A 20,662-nucleotide genomic window follows, 5' to 3' on the forward strand; every position below is an offset into this window, starting at 1 on the left:
TTTACTTATAGTTGTCTTTTATATGGTTGCGATCTAAAACCATTTTCTGCCGTTAAACAAGCTTTTCTTCAATCACATGTCGGCACCCTACTTCTGCGGTGCGCTTAGAATATGTTAGCATGTTATTCGTTGAAAATGGATTAGTACTATAGTACTATTCAAAGCTGGACACAGTTCTGACTTTTAATGCACAAGGGGGAAGGGTGTTGCTGAAAAATGATCATGTCTTTCAGGGGTCTATTCTCGGAACCTACCTAACCGAAGAATCTTGTTTACTGAAATTTTTAATATAAGAAATACACAAAACCTTTCATACCTGAAGCGTCTAGCTTGTGGTTTCCCGACTTTTTAACTCTTTTGTCCGGAATATTCTCCAATATGCTTCCGTGATATGGTCCCCCTACTAGAGTAGCGACAGCCAGTTCAAAGGAAGTTTACCCATTTCCCCATCTTCATAAAGAATTTCCCTAATCACTTTATCTTGATCGCTTAGCTTTCCTTAATAAAGCATCTCTGCAAAACCCAAGAATTTTGTAATGGTTTGATGGACTGTTGAGTATCTGCCGAGATACGTGGCCGTGGATCATGTTATAGTGATAGTAACCTTAGTGTTTTCGAGTTGCTCTTTGCAGAGCTTTTGTGTTAGTTTTATCCTATTGTGCTAACAACTTGGTCCTTTTGGTTTCATTCTTCGGCTCATTTAAATATAATGTGGATTAGGTTGGCTGGATTGTAAATTTCGTTGTACATGTGTTACAGTATGTCATTGGAGATCTCTTCGTTGTACTATTTATTGGAAATGAAAATTAAAATAAAACGAAAAATTAAAAAAATAAATCCTGGAAGGAGTTGAAGTGCAGCGAACCATGAACTATAGCGCGTAGGCGTGCTTGACGCGCTATGTCCAACCAAAGGCAACCATATATTTTGAAAACTTACCTCGAAACCCCCTTAAAAGGGGAAATCACATTAGGAGGTTTTTAGAATAGAGCTCGTTAGCTTAGCTATCCCAGAATACGCTGCAGAAATGTCAAAACGCAATTCCTGGTCTTTTAGATTTTATAGGCCTAGAACCAAACCATTATCGACCCAGGAGGTAGTCGCTTTATGTCCTTCCGAAAACATGTGGCGTTATGCAAATTGGGTATTTATAAATACATGGCATCAGTCCCTGGTACGAGTTCATTTATATTATATTTGTTGTAACTGTAGTTTGTTCCTAATTAAGAGTGATAAGTGTCTTCATATCAGGAAGAGGATTTTTCAAACATTTTTTTCAAACGCGTTTTTCTGAAAATGACGTTTTTCATATTTGCGGGAATTCCAGCTCAACAAACAAAATGACAATAGGTTAGCTGCTTGTCACCGGTGAATTTACAATCTTAATAGATAAAATGCCACTATCACATTGTAGTGAATAATCGGACATAATTAATGTATACTACAAGGTTTGCTCCGTACAGAAAAATTCACAAAACTATTCATATCTGAAGCGTCGAATTTCCAGTTTCCGACTTGTTTCTAATTGCCGTTGTAATTCAATGTATCTCACACAATATTAGGTGAAATAACAATATTTATTGCGATGGGAATTACTTACTCTAGTATTCAGTCGCAAGCTACTGATTTTGCATAGGATGACAGCAAGATACTGGCAAAGGAAAACTATCTCTCTGGCCATCTTGTTACATGACCAAATTTATCACCTCAATAGGTTGCGGTGGGCGGTCATTTAGTCCATATGGGTGAGGATAATAATAATAATTGATGGACTTCGACATAAAACCAGAATGTCTGGAGTTGTTTGCTAAGGCGCTTCTCCACCGGATACCGGTTATCGCGTCGCTAATGATGATGATGATTATTTGACTCCGTGTCTTATATGTGCATCTACGATGTGTCACTGACATCTCGGATCTTGAGCATTAATATTTTAGATCGTTTTCCAACCAGGATCGTCTGACTGTGCAGGTATTTCTTCTGATCCAGTAACTAGCGTTGTGTTGCGGTGCTTGATTTGTACCTGCCGTGACCTAATAGTTTCGATCCGAGTAACAAACCGTGGCCCAGATATTCGTTTGGGAGAATGTGATGTCAAAAATGCAGAAGAGCTCGTCATACTTGACGGCTGCAGTGTATCTCCCTAAGGTTCTGAGACTGGGTGCTCCAACTCGGATGAATGTTATCCCCATATATTCAGTTGTGATACTCCCAATCGTACCTAGGGACTTGCAGGTTGCTACCTCGATCTAACACCTCTGTTACGTTCTGTCCCAGTGTATTCATTGCTTTGCATGCCTTCTTATTCTCATTAGCTTTAACGGCGTTCTGCGTTCCCTTGCAATGTGAGCAACATTAGTTTCTTTTTCTAGGTTCCGCTAAAGTGGCTGCCGAAATATATATACGGAAAATAAACGAAAATCATTGACATAAAAGGAAAATAGAATTTGTTTATTTGTTCGGACAGGATGTCTTTCATTTCTTTCTCTTTTTTTTTATCCGGACAACTGCTCAGGTTAACGACCACCTTATTCCTACTGTTTTGCAGCCTTATCTTCTTTCGTATTCTTTCCACTAGCTTTCGATCATCCAGGCACAGATAAGACAAATTCCAACAATTTTTCAAAGTTCAAGCTTTTCTTTGTTATTCCATTTTAAATGAAACTTTGGAGTATCTATCGAATGGCAACTGATCAGGGTAGGAATTATATTTTGTCACTGTCAGAGTTGAATTAGTATTATTTTTAGAATGTGTATGGCATTTAATCAATCCTCACTTCATGATATGTCCTATTACAAATAAATTGTCTATGATACATAATACAGGCCTGGTTTTAATAAGATAAGTTGTCTGAGAAAAACCCTTAAACGGCATGAATTTATTAGCCAACCGGAGGGCTAAAGAATATTATTTCCATCACAGAGTAGTTTACCTGTATCATAACGAAAGTGCTTATATTAATTTGCATAACAAATAACGGGCTGAAGTGCGTTCTACTTTTATCTAGTAATTTGATAAAGGCATAAAGGTCGAACAACCATTTAATGGCAATTCAAAGTCAAGGTCATGAGCGGATTCTTCACATACATATCCATCTATCGCGTTCGTAATTATTACCCCACCAAGCAATCACATTAGAAAGTGGAAATGCTTATTACAATAACGCTCTACTCACCATTATTTGTCCATTGCCAGGAAATTGTAAAACCATTCCGTGTCCACCTTTTTTCTCCTTCTCACATAAGGGGCGGACACGAACTACTACATTGACATTATCATCGGGGGTTGAAGGTTCGCTTCCTGCAGACCGAGTCGCGACAATTTCCAAAGTATCTGCACTACCGATTCTGTAGAAAAAATGTAAACAACAGATTAGATTAATGATAGAATGGAGTTATTACTTTGAAACGTAAATATGGACTTTTATTACTTTAGAATGAAATGGTGGTTGGATACAAGATAGCGTGGTGAACGTGGGAAGTATTAAATTCCGCAGAGGCGAAGTTATGATTCACTTTTAAGGTTTTGTGTAAAACAAAACCTTATTAAAATCGATTCAATGTCTGTCTGTCTGTCACACGCATTTTTCTCCAAAACGGCTAAACCGATCCGAACGAAATTTGGTGGACAGATGGGAACTATGAAATCCCACACATACAGCGAGTGGCATAAATTTAGGTGGAGTTTAAAGGGGGGCTCCCCATACATGCAAAAGGGTGATGCACAAATTTTTTTTCACCAGATATAGTTGTGTAGGGTATCAAATGAAAGGTCTCGATTTGTACTTTCCGAAACTGACCTTAGTTTTGGCATAAATTGCAAAGTGCGTGAGTAAGGAGTCAAAATGTACGCACTTGAAGTGAGACAGGACTCATTTTCGGAAACTACCCAACCTAAAAATCCGAAAAAAATCAGGGTAGTGCGCCTAGATGAAATCTAGGCCTCAAAATATGTTCCATTCCGATATCTGCTCAAATAAACTTACTAATAGTATATTACTACTTTTTAGAAATTTACTGAAAAACCCCCCTTAAATTCATCCTAGGACTTCCGAATTTTGTGCCAGCATAGGGGACAATATTTCGTATATATGTACTAAATTTCATGGAAATCAGGCAATTAACGCCAAAGTTATAGCAGTTCAAACTTAGCAATTTCGCGCGAGTTTCCTGCTTCCAAAGCCATGCAAATCAGATGCTGACGTCATAATTACCCGGAATAATTGACATTCGCGTGGAATATTAAAGTCACATTTATGAAGAATATATTTATCTGCAGCCCTTTTTAAGGTTTTGTGTAAAACACTTATGTGAAATTTAATCTTCGAGAGATGTCCCATTCCGGTATCTGCTCAAAAAATTTACCAATAGTATATTATCAACTTTTAGAAATAGACTAAAAAACTCCCCTTAAGTTCATCCTAAGTGTACTAAATTTTGCACCGACATAGAGGACATACACATGCCAGGTTTCATGAAAATCCAACTTTTAGTGGGAAAGTTATAGCAGTTCAAACTTATCAATTTCGTGCTAATTAACAGCATCCTAAGCCATACAAATAAGATGCTGACGTGAAATATTAAAATTCCATTCAAGAAGAATCTAATTCTTCCTAGCCCTTTTTTATATTTGATGTTGGTTAAATTGTATTATCAAATGCCTGATCAGGATGTAATCTTGAGACCTTGAAATTCACATCCAGCATGTCAACCCACCATTGTTTTGGCCGGCTTTTTGGTTGCTTACCAGTGCTTTCGATGTTCTGACCAATATTGGTTGTTGAATTCTCGTTAGTGTGAATTACGTGACCACACCATCGAAAACGTCTCTCTTGCAGTTTTTGCACGATCGGTGCAAACCCGTTCGATCGCGGATATTCTCATTTCAGACGTAATCAAAACGTGTCACGCCACCAGTGCAATGCAACATCTTCGTCCCCATTACCGCAAGATGCCGTTCATTGACCTTTATAGTCGGCCCAATACTCAGAACTATAGAGAGCGGCAGACGGACGACATTGCAGTAAATTTTAGATTTGGGACGTGCGCTGATACATCGATCACAAAGAACACCAGTTGGGGAATGCCACTTCATCCAGGTTGCGTTAATGTGTGAAATAATTTCATTACGCAGTTCTCCATTGGCAGATAACATAGACTCGAGATATTTAAATCGCTGAGTTCTGGCAATGGCAGTAACCTGCCCCTCGAGATATTTAAATCGCTGAGTTTTGGCAATGTCGGTAACCTACCCTTCGAAATATTTACATTGCTCAGTTCTGGCAATGGCAGTAACCTGCCCAGAACTGAACGATTTCAATATCTCGGGTCAATGCTAAAAGCCAATGGAGAACTACGTTATGCTCCTCACATAGGGAAACACAAAACCTTTTATACCTGAAGCGTCAAGCTTCCGGTTTCCCGACTTGTTTTCGAATGTTCTTAAATTTCTTTTCTGTTTTCTTATGAGTTAGTTCTTTGATAAGCTAATAATGTACCATTGGGAGACCACATCTCATTTTCGGACTAAAAGTCCACAGAACTTTGAGTTGCAGTTGCAAATCAAGATTAGTGCCTGCAGTAGTATGTCCTGACCTTAGCATTTAATAGAAAACTAACATTATCTATCTCTTGGGAAACGGAATGCCACCATTCCAATTTCAGTTTAGCGGTTTGTTCCACAGTACGCTACTGGCTATTAGTAAAAGCATTTTATCTACCGGGAACACATTAGCCTAATTGGGAAGATTAAGGGCGGTTTCCTATGTCACGCTCGACATTTCAACCTTTTTAAGGTTTCGTGTGAAACAAAACCTTGTTTGAAGGTTTGTTGCAAACAAAACCTTATTAAAGGATTTGTAGCACGCAAAACCTTAGTAAAATCGGTTTGCTGTCTGTCTCTCTGTCACACAGACTTTTCTCAGAAACGGTTGTAATGATTGCCACCAAATTTGGTGGGAAGGTGGATGCTGTAAACGGCTCCGCATGCAGTGAGTTACATCGCTGTATGTAAAACTCCCCCACTTTCCCCAAAAGAGGCGTATAACATTTTCTCACCAAACATAGCCATGTCACATCAAATGAAAGGTCTCCATTGATGCTTTCCATATCGGGTCTTAATTTTGAAGCCGATTGTGAAGACCGATTGTGTGACCTAGATCCATAAAATTGCACTAATATAGGCTTTAATATGGAGTAGCCTACCGGAAGTTTGGTAGAAATGCTATTATTATTAACAAAGTTACACTAGCTCAAAATTGCCTCTTTTGCGTCAAATTGGTAATCCCTAAGGAAAAAATGTCAGTACCACATCGAATTTAATATCGAATACGTACAACGTATACAATAGCACTCCTTAAATAACTGCGACAATGGACGAAACATGGCTTCATTCTTTCATACCAGAATCAAAACGATCGTCATCTGAGTGAGTGGACTGGACGTGGTGAACCAAATCCAAAGCGTACAAAGACGCAACACTTGGCTAGCAAGGCAGTATTTGTGGATGCGCATGGTATAACACTCATGAGAAAGGAAAAACCATCAACAGCAATCATTACATACCTTTATTGGAGCGTTTTACGAATGAAATCACGGAAAAACGACCCCATTTGAGAAAAAGAAAGTGCTGTTTCATCAAGACAATGCACCGTGTCACAAATCAATGAAAACGATTGCCGAATTGCATGAATTTGGCTTTGAATTGCTTCCGCATCCACGATATTCTCCAAACCTCTTGTTGTTCTCAGACCTCAAGAGAATGCCCGCTGGAAAGAAATTTAGCGCTGATGAAGAGGTAATCGCGGAAACTGAGGCCTATTTTGACGCTAAGGCAATCATACTGTAAAAATGGTATTTAAAAATTGAATGACCGCTATAATCGTTGTATTGCCCTCAAAGGCAACTATATTGAATAATAAAATCAAATTTTATAAAAAAAAATTTTCTATGTTAATCTGCGAACTTTGCAGCCCAACTGATGATACATCGTATACCCGAATATTATTACATGAAAGATCGACAAAACTTTTCATACCAGAAGCGCCGAGCTTCCGGTTTCCCCCCTTGTTTAGAATTTTTTCGACAATAATAATAAATGCAATCTTTTCATTTTTTACGTTATTGTTGGGGTGTTGAACTATAATACAAAATTTTCAATTGAATACCTCTTCTAGATCGTCAGCGAAACCAAGCCAAAGTTCTTCATAGATACCAATTCTGCTAAAATCCCGCAAGGCTTGATCCTTTCCGTAAGCTTGTTCGTACTCTGCGATTTTTACCGTTAAACAAGCCATTTATCTGGACATAACCATCACCTCTAACTCATCCAAAATCCCTCATTATAATGCCGCTCTAAACCGTGAAAATGGCCTTATTAAAACTTTGTTCACTTACGGATTCATCTTCTGGATTAATGTTTTCCTCGGCATATTGAAAACATATGCCCCATGGAAAGATAATTCTTCCTTATGAATTCAACCAGATCCTCGACAATTCTTCTCAACTGCTCTCTATTTGCTAAGTATGTGAGAATTGGAATCGGTGAGAAAAATTTCCTCCGTAAGAATCAATTCCCGCTAGTCATCATGCCCTTTATTAGATGCTACCATCTATTCTATATTATTCCCTTCCGAAACCGAGATCCGAATTTCTCACACTGCTCCACTATGATTCGTAAGAAGCAGATGCCGTCAGAATAGGAAGTTCGAGAATCAAAGTGAACAAACTTTCGAGGGTAATATGTCCCAGTGTTAAACTGGCGATTCTTTTGTGATGGCAGGAAACATTCAAATCGGCTTCCAATTGTCATTGTCACACTCAAACCGTGGAATAACCAACGATTACTGCTTCTACTTTCTTGGTGCTCAGAGGTGGCGGCGAGGAAGATGGGGCGGCAACCCTATCGGCCAAACCAAAACCAAGTGGCCGAGGAGAACCTCCATAGTGGTGGCACCGGGAGACGCTGTAATCACTTTGGTTTGCCGGCCGTGATTCAGTTGGCGAATGCTCCAAAGGCCTAATCAGGGCGATCAGACCCGAGTCTGCACGGGGACTCATCTGAAGTGGAAAATTGGTCACGAAACCTTACCAGGGGTATACTGGTACCATGGGAACCGGGAAAGCCCCTGGACTCACATACTTCGGGTGAACTCCTGTTGTATGTGAGGACAGCTCGGTTATTTGCGGTTGGCCCCACTAGTGGGAGTTTCATGGGGGTTGTGGTTGTGCTCAAGCGAGAAGAGACCTTCGGGCCTCGACGTGGTGTTGCGTATCAACACGGGTGCCGTACTCCATAGTTCGGTAGAGATTTAGGTAATTCTTGCATCCACCAGTATGAATGCTATGCCATGCACTTGGTATAGACTGGTACCGTTGTTGCTTGTCTCAGCGGGGCTCTGATTGTGGTCACAAAATCAATCCGTGTCTGAAGAGGATCGTAGGATTAAGTCTCACACAGACAGGTGCCTACGTAAAACACCATGGGCTTCACTTCTACTTTCTTGGAAAAATGTCGAATTACTTACAACCCGAGATGACATTACTTCTGTTTTGAGGAGCAGCCTGTATTCGCACGTTGCAGTAGCTAGTAATTTCATCCACGAGAGGTGCAATTTTACCGAATGTTATACGTTTGAGAACCTTGGGGACGTATTCTTTTCACTTCTGAGCGTTTTCTTTATCATTTATGAGGAACCTATCGCTAACGCCTTTGCCTGAACTATCAAAATCACGATGTGACATACGGTACTGAAATTATCATTAATTGAGGCAGCGTCTGCTCCCCTGACCAATGTAAAAATAAAACCCCTCCGGCTACAGCGCACATAACAGTGGACTTCCAGAGATTTGTTGTGGTACAAGAGTTCAAGTGCACCGCCCCTGCCACGCACCGCTCGCAATGCTGATAAGAACTTTCAGTTTCCTACGCTTGTCAATCGGCTTCAACGCTTCCGCAGGCAGTCAGATCTTAGGGCATCTCATCAGGACGCAGTCGCCAACTTGATTTGCGTCAAAGAAAAAAAACACTTTTGGTGGTGGACCAATATTTATTAGTGTTCTCTGGCAAGCTGTTCAAGATTTCTGTCGTTTGGTCAGAAAGATAGTTCTTCCGATGTCAAACGACACCCGAATTATTTGAACGGGCTGTGCAGTGGTCCTCCATCCCTGCGAACACAAACGAAGCCTGACGATCATTAAGTGATAATCCTGTGCGAGGCCAATGCCGACACCTTTCTTGTTTAGTGCATCCAAAAGATAACTCCAAAAACTTCTGTCCCGATCAGTTGAAATTCAGCTAGCCTTATGGGAGGGCCTGTGTTTGAACGATATGATGTCAATGATGAGACGGTAGAGGCCATCACGGTCCCCGAGACCCTGTTTTGCCATCCTATGCTAAAGCAACGTTTGTTAACGCCTACCTTAACATTTAGATCGGTCATCACGATTGCAATGTTGTCTTTGGAAAGCCTCTCCTGGACCCCTTTGTGTTGCTAAAAGAACGTCTCCTTCTGTTCTGTATCGAGATTTTTCTCATTCTCGGATAATATCATATTTGTCTATATTTGTCTTATACCAGTTGCCAGGATATGAGGACGGGGTTTGTGGATATTAATTGATAGTTAATAAGTCGCTTCTGAGACATGGTTACCATTTCTATGGCATAAATGTGATTCGAAATTTATAGGTTACTTGCCCACAAATCTCTCGCGTTGATATAATTACCAGCGCAGTGTATTTATATTTCAACGTTTTGATGAAAGAAGAAGTTTCAATTCCGTATAGGACACAGGTTATTGGAGCGTTCTAAGGAGGAAAATGTAATTTTTTTGTTGAATAATTTTGGGATTCTATCGTAGATGAATCCAAATAGTATGTTTTTATTGAAATATTTTTCAGTTCCAGAATTTGTAGGTTTGCCTTCCGGTAAGCCAAATTGTCACTGTAATATTATAATAGAGTCCCGTGCTTAGATAAGATTTATATCACGAAGCGAGACAAACTCCCAGTGTTAGACGATACTGATTCCTTATTTGCTGAAATTGTGGTTCACTTGTACTCCGCTGATTAGTTTTTCGGTCCTTGTCAAATTCCCTATTTTCCTAGAGTTTCAAAGTGCGTAAAATCTACGATTGTAAATACTCTAAAAATAGCTGTCATGCTTATGTACGATAAACATTACCTTTTAATGGTAACCAGTAAAGCGATTTCCTTCACCTTATTTTTTATTAATACTTTATTGGCATACATTACATATGGTAACCAATAACTGATGAATACTATTCTAACTACTCAATGGAAATGGGTATTCTGCAGGCGATTTCTATGCCCGACCGCAAGTAATTGTAACAATTGCAGAAAACAATTGCTGACCAGAATAATGCATTCCTAACATACCATTGAGAATTCTATCGATTTGCCGACTTAACTGGAAAGATTCTTATCGACAAACAAGCAATCCTTGGTATGTGTCAATTAATGGTTTCGGAACGAAAGGCTTTTAACATGAGTTTTGCAGACAATTTTTCTTTGGGTATATTTTCAGCCAAATTATGGGTGAATGTAGTATTTAATTTATAGTCAGCATACTGTAAGACATTTCTAATCATTTTAAAAATAATAATGCATATAAACAAGTCGAGAAACTAGAAGTTAAACACTTTGGGTACGAAAGGTTTTATCATATTTTTCATACATATAGAACAATTCAAAATATTCTCTCATCTATTTCCAAATTCCAAGATAAATGTAATATTGACGACATTAGTATTACGCTCATCCCAACAAATCAAAATTATCCATTATCGTTTAATGTAGTAGCCTCTAGTTTGGTTTTAAGTACAGGCATACCTCGACTTATCACGTTGACTGATTCCATGAAAGTGCGTTATAAGTCGAAAATGTGATAAGCCGAACCGTAAGAAATACATGCTCGAATGCATAGGGTAAAGAAGAGTAGATTTCTTCGTTATTTGTGGCTTGTTGCTTATGAAGTGCCAAAACTAACGTTTCGCATATAGCACCTATTAAGAATCAATTCAAAATATAATACATTCAAAAATACCTTTTTAGCTTCATCATCATCAACAGCGCAACAACCGGTATCCTGTCTAGGCCTGCCTTAATAAGGAACTCCAGACATTCAAGTTTTGCGGCGAGGTCCACCAATTCCATATCCCTAAAAGTTGTCTGGCGTCCTGACCTACGCCATCGCAATATCTCAGGCAGGGTCTGCCTCGTCTTCTTTTTCTACCATAGATATTGCCCTTATAGACTTTCCGGGCTGGATCATCCTCATCCACACGGATTAAGTGACCCGCCCACCGTAACCTATTGAGCCGGATTATATCCACAACCTGATGGTCATGGTATCGCTCATAGATTTCGTCGTTATGTAGGCTACGGAATCGTCCATCCTCAAATTCTTCGGAGGATTCTTCTCTCGAACGCGGCCAAGAGTTCGCAATTTTTCTTGCTAAGAACCCAAGTCTCCGAGGAAAACATGAGGACTGGCAAGATCATAGTCTTGTACAGTGAGAGCTTTGACCCTATGGTGCGACGTTTCGAGCGGAACAGTCTTTGTAAGCTGAAATAGGCTCTGTTGGCTGCCAACAACCGTGCGCGGAGTTCATCGTCGTAGCTGTTATCGATTGTGATTTTCGACCCTAGATAAGAGAAATTATCACCGGTCTCAAAGTTGTAGTCTCCCATCTTTATTGTTTTCGTTTGACCAGTGCTTTTCGATATTGTTCGTTCTTTGGTTTTTGGTGCTGACACTGCCACCATGTACATACTTCGTCTTGCCTTCATTTATGTGCAGCCCGAGATCTCGCGCCGCCTACTCGATCTGGATGAAAGTAAACTGTACATCTCGGGTTTTTCTTTCCAGAATGTCAATAGTGTCAGCGTAGGCCAGCAGTTGGGTGGACTTGAAAAGGATGGTGCTTCTCGCATTTACGTCTGCATCGCGAATCACTTTCTCCAGGTTAAAGAGGACGCATGATAAAGCATCCCCTTGTTTTGGACTTTTGTTGATATTGAAGGGTCTTGAGAGTGATCCTGCTGTTTTTATCTGGCCTGTCACACTGGTCAGGGTCAGCCTAGTCAGCCTTTTCAATTTCGTCAGGATACCGAATTCTCTCATGGCCGTGCACAGTTTTACCCTGGCTATGCTGAGTGTCCGGGTAGCTGAGTGGTAAGAGCACAAGGCTGTCGTACGGAAGATTGCGGTTCAAATCTCACTGGTGACAGTGTTATACCGTGGTTTGACGTCGGATACCAGTCGACTCAACTTGCCTCCTACAGTGTTACTGTAGTGTATCGTTACGGTTTTGAATGAAGTGCTCTAACACACTTCAAGGCCCTGATCCAATATGCGCCAACGATTATTATTATTATGCTGTCATAGGTGGCTTTAAAGTCAATGAAAAAATGGCGCAATTGATGTCCATATTCCAACAGTTTTTCCAGCGCTTGCCGCGCAGAGAAAATCTGATCTGTTGCTGATTTGCTTGGGGTGAAACTTCTTTGGTATGGGCCAATGATGTTCTGGACGTATGGGGCTATCCAGCTTAGCAAGATAGCGGACAATAACGTGATACCTCTATACTTGCTGCACTGAGTGATATTTCCCTTTTTATGTATGCGGCATATAATGCCTCTTTGCCAGTCGTCAGGAATTGATTGGCGCCACGCACATTGAGGATCAGTTGATGAACCACTTGGTGTAGTTTTTCGCTTCCATATTTATCCAATTTGGCTGTAATTTCATCGGCTTCTGGCGATCTATGGTTTTTAATCCCGTGGATTGCACGGACTGTTTCTTCTAAGCTTGCTGGTGGAGCATTTGTCCGTCGTTTTCAGTTGGCGGGACCTCCAACTCGCCGATGTTCTGGTTGTTCAGTAGCTCATCAAAGTACTCAACCCATCGCTCCAATATCCCCATTCTGTCGGAAATCAGATTTCCTTCTTTGTCTCGGCAGGATGAACATCGAGGTGTGTAAGATTTCATCCTTCCGCGGCTGGTGCGGTTGCTCCCTGTACTTTTCGAGTTAACAGACTTGTTGATTCTCCCAGGATTCCGGTATTTTGCCGTCTGTGAAGTTGTTTCTCCGCTCGCCGGAGTTCGTGATAAGTCTCTGCGCATGCCCACGTTCTTTTAGAATGCAACATTACTCGGTATGCAGCATTCTTCCGTTCCGTTGCTAGCTTACATTCATCGTCAAATCAGCCGCTCCGACTTTTCTTGCGGCCGGGGTCTAGTATGCTTGTGCCCGTATCAGGTGCTTGTGAAGATCGTTTGTTGATGCTTCATCTCCAGGACATCTGTTAGCTGCGGTTATTGCGGCGTCCATTTCCCCCTTATAGATGTTGCGGAGGGTTGTGTTGTGAATGGCTTCAATATGTACTCTCTCCTGATTGTCAGAGGGGATTGTAGCTGGTGTTGTAATTCGAGTTCGGAGCAGTATGCCAACGAGATAGTGATCCGAGTTTATATTGGCCCCCTATATGTTTGGACATTCATTAAGGCTGAGAGGTGCCGACGTTCAATCAGCACATGTTCAATTTGTTTAAAAGTGGTCCTGTCTGGAGAGGCGCACGTATGTTTGTGGACCGCTTCCGCGGAAACCAGGTACTTCCAACAACCATTTCGTGCGATACTGCTAACTGGATAATCCACAGTCCGTTATCATTGGTATTCCTATGTAAGCTATGGGAGCCGATGTATCGCCTGAATACGAGCTCCGTCCTTACTTGACTGTTGAAATCTCCAAGTATGATTTTGATTTCGTACTTGGGACAGGCTTCGGGGATCCGCTCAACTGCCTCGTAGTAGGTATCATTCTCCGACTCTGCAGTCTCCGCTGTAGGGGCGTGACCGTTTATGAAGGTTATGTTTCTCGCAAACTCAGAGTGCATAGCCTTTCGCTTATGTTTTCAAAGCCGATAACAGCAGGTTTAATTTTTTGGCTGACAAAGAAACCTACCTAAAGGAATATCGGCGGTGCATATGAAGAAGAGCGTTGCAGATAGAACAGATCCCTGGAAGATACCCGCTGTAGGAAGGTAAGGGTTGGAGATGGTAATGGAGAGACCACAGAGATGAGGATGGAAATTAAAAGTGTGGGACATTTTATATTTATATTAGTAATTCGATCCATACGGAATCGAAGACTTTTTGTATGTCAACAGGGAAGCCATGGGAGGAGCTTAAAGTTGAGATATTTTGCAATATCTGTTTGGAGGGCGAGGAGTGCATGGAAGGTGCAAATTGTTTGCAAATTGTCGTTTGTTTGCAAATTGGAAATCGGAAATGATGTCATTATCTGTGTTGTGACTACGAATTATATCGTGAATTATAATACAATCTCAAATATCTTGGATGTGGTGTTGAGTAACGAAATGGGATGATAACTGTTTGGCTTAGATGCGGGTTGTGGGGGTTATAAGGGCTTGCTTCCAAGAATTAGGGAAGTGTACTGTTTCCAGGCAGGCGTTGAATATTTTGTGAGGAAGGGGCTGATGGTTCTAGCGCACCTCTTTAAGAATATATTTGGAAATTTATCAGGTCCTGAGGATTTTTTGTTGTTTCAAGATATGATTACGAATTCAACGATGCTGCTCGATGGGCGTTAGGTTAGCAGTTATTCCGTCAGGCGGAGGGATGGAGAGTGTTAGGTTCTTGACTGGATTGGCTCTTAGTTGGTCAAAATGCTGTTTCACTTTCTGTTCTAAGATTGCGTTGGATAGGTGAAGCGTTATTTTGTGTATATTAAGGAAGATTTCGGCTAATTGATTAGCATTGATCAGCTTTGTCCTTGGGTGATATATCATTTGAGATGGCGGATGCGGTTCGCGGTTTTGCTAGGCGAGGACAGGTTTGGTGGAGTCGGAAGAAGATTTGGTTGTTAAGGGAGATTGCTGCATGCTGGGCGGCATAGTGGTCAGCATAAATAGTTAGGATCTGGTTTCTGATTCTGCCGGTCAGGAAAAATATGTAGGATCTTCAGTGGATGGTTTGTGGGTTAAATTTATTTCTATATAGGTGGTGTGAGGATGTAATTCAATGGTCTATTGGGAATTGTTTGATTGCAAACTTTTCCTTTAGCATTAGTGTAACCCACTATTGCACGGGCAAAGCTCAGGAAAGCTGTGGGTTGGGAGATATATTTGGTCAATTTCGCTCGCGAGTCCGGAATTTACGACATTCGGCAGGAATTTTGGTTGGGATCTATGGAGTTCTTCATATGTACTAGAGGAGAAAACCACACCGTCATGATCACTAAACACAGTGATTGTTGGCAGAATAAAAGGTGTAACTTGGTGGGTGGGAATTGAGGTAATTTCTTATTTCGGAAATGTTTGAAGGGTTCAGATTTTGATTGGGACAATATTGGTTGCAAAATAAAATTATGGAATACTGGTACTGAGGGAAACTATGGTTGCTTCTAAAGAAGGGGCTTAGTTCGTGGTTCAGCGTTTAGTGCCTTTGACACTAAGACTGAAGTGTCTTCTCTAGGGGTCTCAATTCTATCGGTCCGAAAGGGTTTGTAGTCAGGGAGGCTAAGGGTATTTCTAGGTTAAAGTTGGTCTCGGTTAGGAGGAGTATGTCTGGATTACGGTTGGATAAAAAGATAGCCAGTTCATGTTTCCTCTGTCTGTTTACAGCCGAATTGACATTGAGCAATACCATTTTAACTGGCATTGCTCGGCGACACTTAATAGAGGAAGGGGAGGGGAGCAGGTTTCTTTTCCATCGGTAAACAGTGACAGCGCCTGATAGGTGGGGGATAAAAGTTGACAAATGTGTTGCCAGATTTGCTGTTTGGGGTTAAATAGCTTCAAAATCTCTTGGTGGAGGTTAGAGGGCGACCTAATATTTTGTAAATGCTGGTATGCAAACTTTCTTGAAAGATTAATTCGTCGGACCACATTATATTCCTCGAATTTTCCATCTGTGCAATGTTGATGTCATCGAATCCATTCCAAACGATTTTTTAGTCTTGCTCCAAAAGCTATGGCTTCTTTTTGGCTTCACAACCGGTAAGATCTACTTTGTCAAGTCTTCTCTTTGCCATATGAGCATAAATTATTTTAATTGTCACCGAAATTGACTGTTGTCGAGAGTAATTAATACTTAGATAGAGACCAGTTGAAATACTACATACGCATCGAATATTATGACCCAACGTAGTCTGTAAAAAGTGTCTTTTCATTGAAAGAAGACATGGAATTTACCTTCCACAAAATACCTATGATGATTTCTGAAATAACTGATTCCCCATTTACATAATCCGCGGAATACGATGTACTTGAAAATTATAATATATATTTTTAAAAAAAAGTATCATATGTACAGTAAATAGAGGAGCCTTTTTTCTGAATGTTAAAGTGTTCGAAATGTCGCTGACTGAGAAAATTGTCCTACAATAGTTAACTCGCCGAATTTCTAGTATTTTCTTCGCTTATTGAGAAAATACAAATATTTATGAGACAGACTAATATTCATGAAACATAAATGTTTCTCTTCAGACTGATGTGACACCTTTATCAAGCGCGCTTCGGAACGCCTTTGATGATTGAGAAAGCGTCTGGCTTATTGACAATTTAATATTATGGTTCCTCTGTCTAAGACACACATTTCGAAATAATTCGTCAAAGAAGTTAATTGCCTGTATCAGAAGCAATCAGTCATTTGATCGAGTGATACCTATTCAAGAAAATCTATAACCGAGCATTTATGAGAACCCGTGAATGGTATGGTAATTGTGTATTCCCGAAAATCCACGTGTGTCTTTCAGATTTCATTTAACATAATAAACTCCAATGGCTTTCGGGGCAAACAAAGCCATTAATTTCTTTACGATACGCTTCTAGCAATTGCATAGAGGAGAGCGGGGTTGTGATAATATTTGTCAATTTGAGTGTCGTGAAAGGAGTGAAGAAGGACGCATCTGACACATTTTGATCGATTCAATGTGAACAGATTGATAATGTCTCACTATGTGAGCTACAGGTTATACCACGCTTCAGCTGAAACGTGGGTACTCATTTGATTTTGTTTGAGACTTGTCTGAGGCTCCTTTGAAGACAAACTCAAGACTACGCGTACTTACTCATGCATTTCAAATATTCATAGGACATAATAAGTAGAACCCTGAAACTTTACGACAAACCTAAATTTAGTTTATCATCAACGTCAATGCACAATGCTTACTGGTTCTATTTGAAGAAAGCGTAATTCCTAAGAACGACTGGTATTTCTTTTTCGATAGTAGGGAAACATGATTGTTAATTCATTCGGCATCAATCATGGGGTGAATAGCTCTTGAAAGTAGTCTTCCCAGTCAAAATATGTATTTGGTGCTCTCCTTACATACGGAATGAATAATAAAGGACACGCACTAAAGCTTACGTTATATTGACCCTAGATATATTTTGAGATATCACAGTCGCCAAATAAACAAACATGTAGTTCACAGCGTTCCAGTATACATAAGTCTGTATATATATCACACTCGTATACTATATGTTAGTCACGTCCAGCACTTTGGTAGCTGGTCTTTGAGTGCGTTGGATTTGCACCCACATTCGCATGAAAGGAACTCACTTGGTTAATAACCGCCTAGTTGAAAAATTGTAATACTTACTAATATGCAAATCAGATTTCTTATTGCAAAAATTAATCATTTATTCGTCGTGCTTTTTTATAATATACTGACTCGTAAATTGTAATTAAACAGCGAAAATTGGATGCAAAATTAGAGCAACGTGATGGATATGAATATACCCAAATACGTAAATTAAGCAACCACGCAATTATAATTGATGTACTTAATGATTTTTATGTTCTGCAATTTTTCCTAGGAGATATACGAGGATATTAGTAGTTAAGTTACCGCCTTTAACCTTTTTTAAGGCCTACAGTTTATAATATAAGCCAAATTCATTAAATCATTCACACATTTATCGAAACAAGATCAAAATAGGTCTACGAAAGCAACGTTTGCAGTACCTAATCTTTACTATTCGATTTTACCCTTAGAGACATCCTGGGCTAAATCAGGACGATTTTTCTCTTGAATGCGGATAAGAGTTCGTATGAGGACTGACAAGATCATCATCATCAACGGCGCAACAACCGGTATCCGGTCTAGGCCTGCCTTAATAAGGAACTCCAGACATCCCGGTTTTGCGTCGAGGTCCACCAATTCGATATCCCTAAAAACTGTCTGGCGTCCTGGTCTACGCCATCGCTCCATCTTAGGCAGGGTCTGCCTCGTCTTCTTTTTCTACCATAGATATTGCCCTTATAGACTTTCCGGGTTGGATCATCCTCACCCATACGGATTAAGTGACCCGTCCACCGTAACCTATTGAGCCGCATTTTATCCACAACTTGACAGTCATGGTATCGCTCATAGATTTCGTCGTTATGTAGACTACGGAATCGTCCATCCTCATGTAGGGCGCCAAAAATTCTTCGGAGGATTCTTCTCTCGAACGCGGCCAAGAGTTCGCAATTCTTCTTGCTAAGAACCCAAGTTTGCGAGGAATACTTGAGGACTGGCAAGATCGTAGTCTTGTACAGTAAGAGCTTTGACCCTATGGTGAGACGTTTCGAGCGGAACAGTTTTTGTAAGCTGAAATAGGCTCTGTTGACTGACAACAACCGTGGTTGGATTTCATCATCGTAGCTGTTATCGGTTGTGATTTTCGACCCTAGATAGGAGAAATTATCAACGGTCTCAAAGTTGTATTCTCCTATCCTTATTCTTCCTGTTTGACCAGTGCCGTTTGATGTTGTTGGCTGGTTCGTTTTTGACGCTGACGTTGCCACCATATATTTTGTCTTGCCTTCTTTGATATGCAGCCCAAGATCTTGCCTCAATGGCCGCCTACTCGATCTGCATGAAGGCAGTTTTTACGTCTCGGGTGGTTCTTCCAATGATGTCGATGTCGTCAGCATAGGCCAGTACTTGGGTGGACTTAAAGAGGATCGTACCTCTTGCATTAACATCAGCATCACGGATCACTTTCTCGAGGGTCAGGTTGAAGAGGACGCGGACCGTTGTTGATGTCGAATTGTCTTGAGAGTGATCCTGCTGCGTTTATCTGGCCTCGCACATTGGTCAGGGTCAGCCTAGTCAGTCTTATGAATTTCGTTGTGATACCGAATTCTCTCATGGCCGTGTACAGTTTTACCCTGGCTATGCTATCATAGGCGGCTTTAAAGTCGATGAATAGATGGTGCAACTGTTGTCCATATTCCAACAGTTTTTCCCATCGCTTGCCGCAGAGAGAAAATCTAATCTGTCGCTGATTTGCCTGGAGTGAAGGTATGGACCAATGATGTTCTGGGTGTATAGGGCTATCGGGCCTAGCAAGATAACGGAAAATATCTTATAGATGGTACTCAGCAACGTGATATCTCTATAATTGCTGCACTGTGTGATATCTCCCTTTTTATTTATGAGACAGATAATGCCTCGTTGCCAATCGTCAGGCATTGATTCGCTGTCCCATACCTTGAGCACAAGTTCATGAACCACTTGGTGTAACTGGTCGCCTCCATATTTAACCAATTCGGCTATAATTCCATCGGTCCCAGGCTGACAGATCATGTCTTCCCGAATTCTCTCATGGCCGTGTGTACTTTTACCCTGGCTATGCTATCTTAGGCAGCATTCAATTCCTGATATGGCCATATTCTAAAAGCTGCCAACTGCCGCAGAGAGAAAAAATCTGATCTGTTATTGATTTGCTTGGAGTGGAGCCTCTTTGGTATGGGCCGATGATGTTCTTGGAGTATAGAGTTTTCCTCTCTAGCGAAATGGTGAAGAATCTCTTATAGATGGTACTCAGCAACGTAATACATCTATAATAACTGCATTGTGTGATAATATATATAATTTTTAATGAATGGGACAGATAATACCTCGCTGAGAAACTTTCTATGCACGTTTGCAAGGTTTTGTGTATTTCTTTTAAAAACACATTTGAGTGTGAATTTATTAGTACATAACACGTAATATACGCATATATTATTCACTTTCGGTTGATATTGACATTCAAAATCTTGAATTTCCAAAGAAGTGACAAATTTGACTTATTATAACTTTGTTAGTAATAGTGCGATTTCTACCAAACTTGGTAGTTTTGGTAGCTCTGTGTTATAGCCTACATTATTGCAAAATTTCGTAGTGCTAGGATGAATTTAAGGAATTACTCAAAATTATAGTAATATACTATTATTAACTTTGAAGGGATATCGGTATGGAAGGTATTTCGGAGCCTAGCCATCATATAGTGGCAGCCCCTTGATTTTTTTCAAATTTTCCGGCTGGATAGTTTCTGAGAATGGTCTCGTTAAATAAATGATCACTTTCGGCCCCCCAAACTCCCCGCCTTTCCGACAAATGTCAAAACTAAGATCAGCTATGGAAAGGAGGAGACATTTTATTTGATACCCTACATGACTATATTTGATGAAAAAAAAATTTACAACTCTCCCCTTAAGTTCAACGTAAAGGAATGTAATTCACTGCATGCGTGAGCGTTCACAGTTCCCACTTTTCCGCCAAATTTGGTATCAATCGCTGCTAAACTCTCTGAAAAATGAGAGTGACAGACAGACAAATAGTAAAAACCCTCATTGCCCTCC

At 40.4% G+C, this 20,662-nt stretch overlaps 1 protein-coding gene across 2 annotated transcripts in view; it reads right to left on the minus strand.

Moving 5' to 3' along the window:
• LOC119656295 (kinesin-like protein KIF12) overlaps positions 1-20,662 on the minus strand; it is a 72,119-nt gene that overhangs the window by 22,005 nt on the left and 29,452 nt on the right. For both annotated transcript variants that reach the window (XM_038062731.1, XM_038062733.1), the window contains exon 2: positions 3,177-3,348. In XM_038062731.1, coding sequence (XP_037918659.1) covers positions 3,177-3,348 — 172 coding nt within the window. The remainder of the gene's footprint in view (positions 1-3,176; positions 3,349-20,662) is intronic.

The sequence above is a fragment of the Hermetia illucens genome, chromosome 4 (assembly GCF_905115235.1).
Source record: "Hermetia illucens chromosome 4, iHerIll2.2.curated.20191125, whole genome shotgun sequence".
Classification (NCBI taxonomy): Eukaryota; Metazoa; Arthropoda; class Insecta; order Diptera; family Stratiomyidae; genus Hermetia; species Hermetia illucens.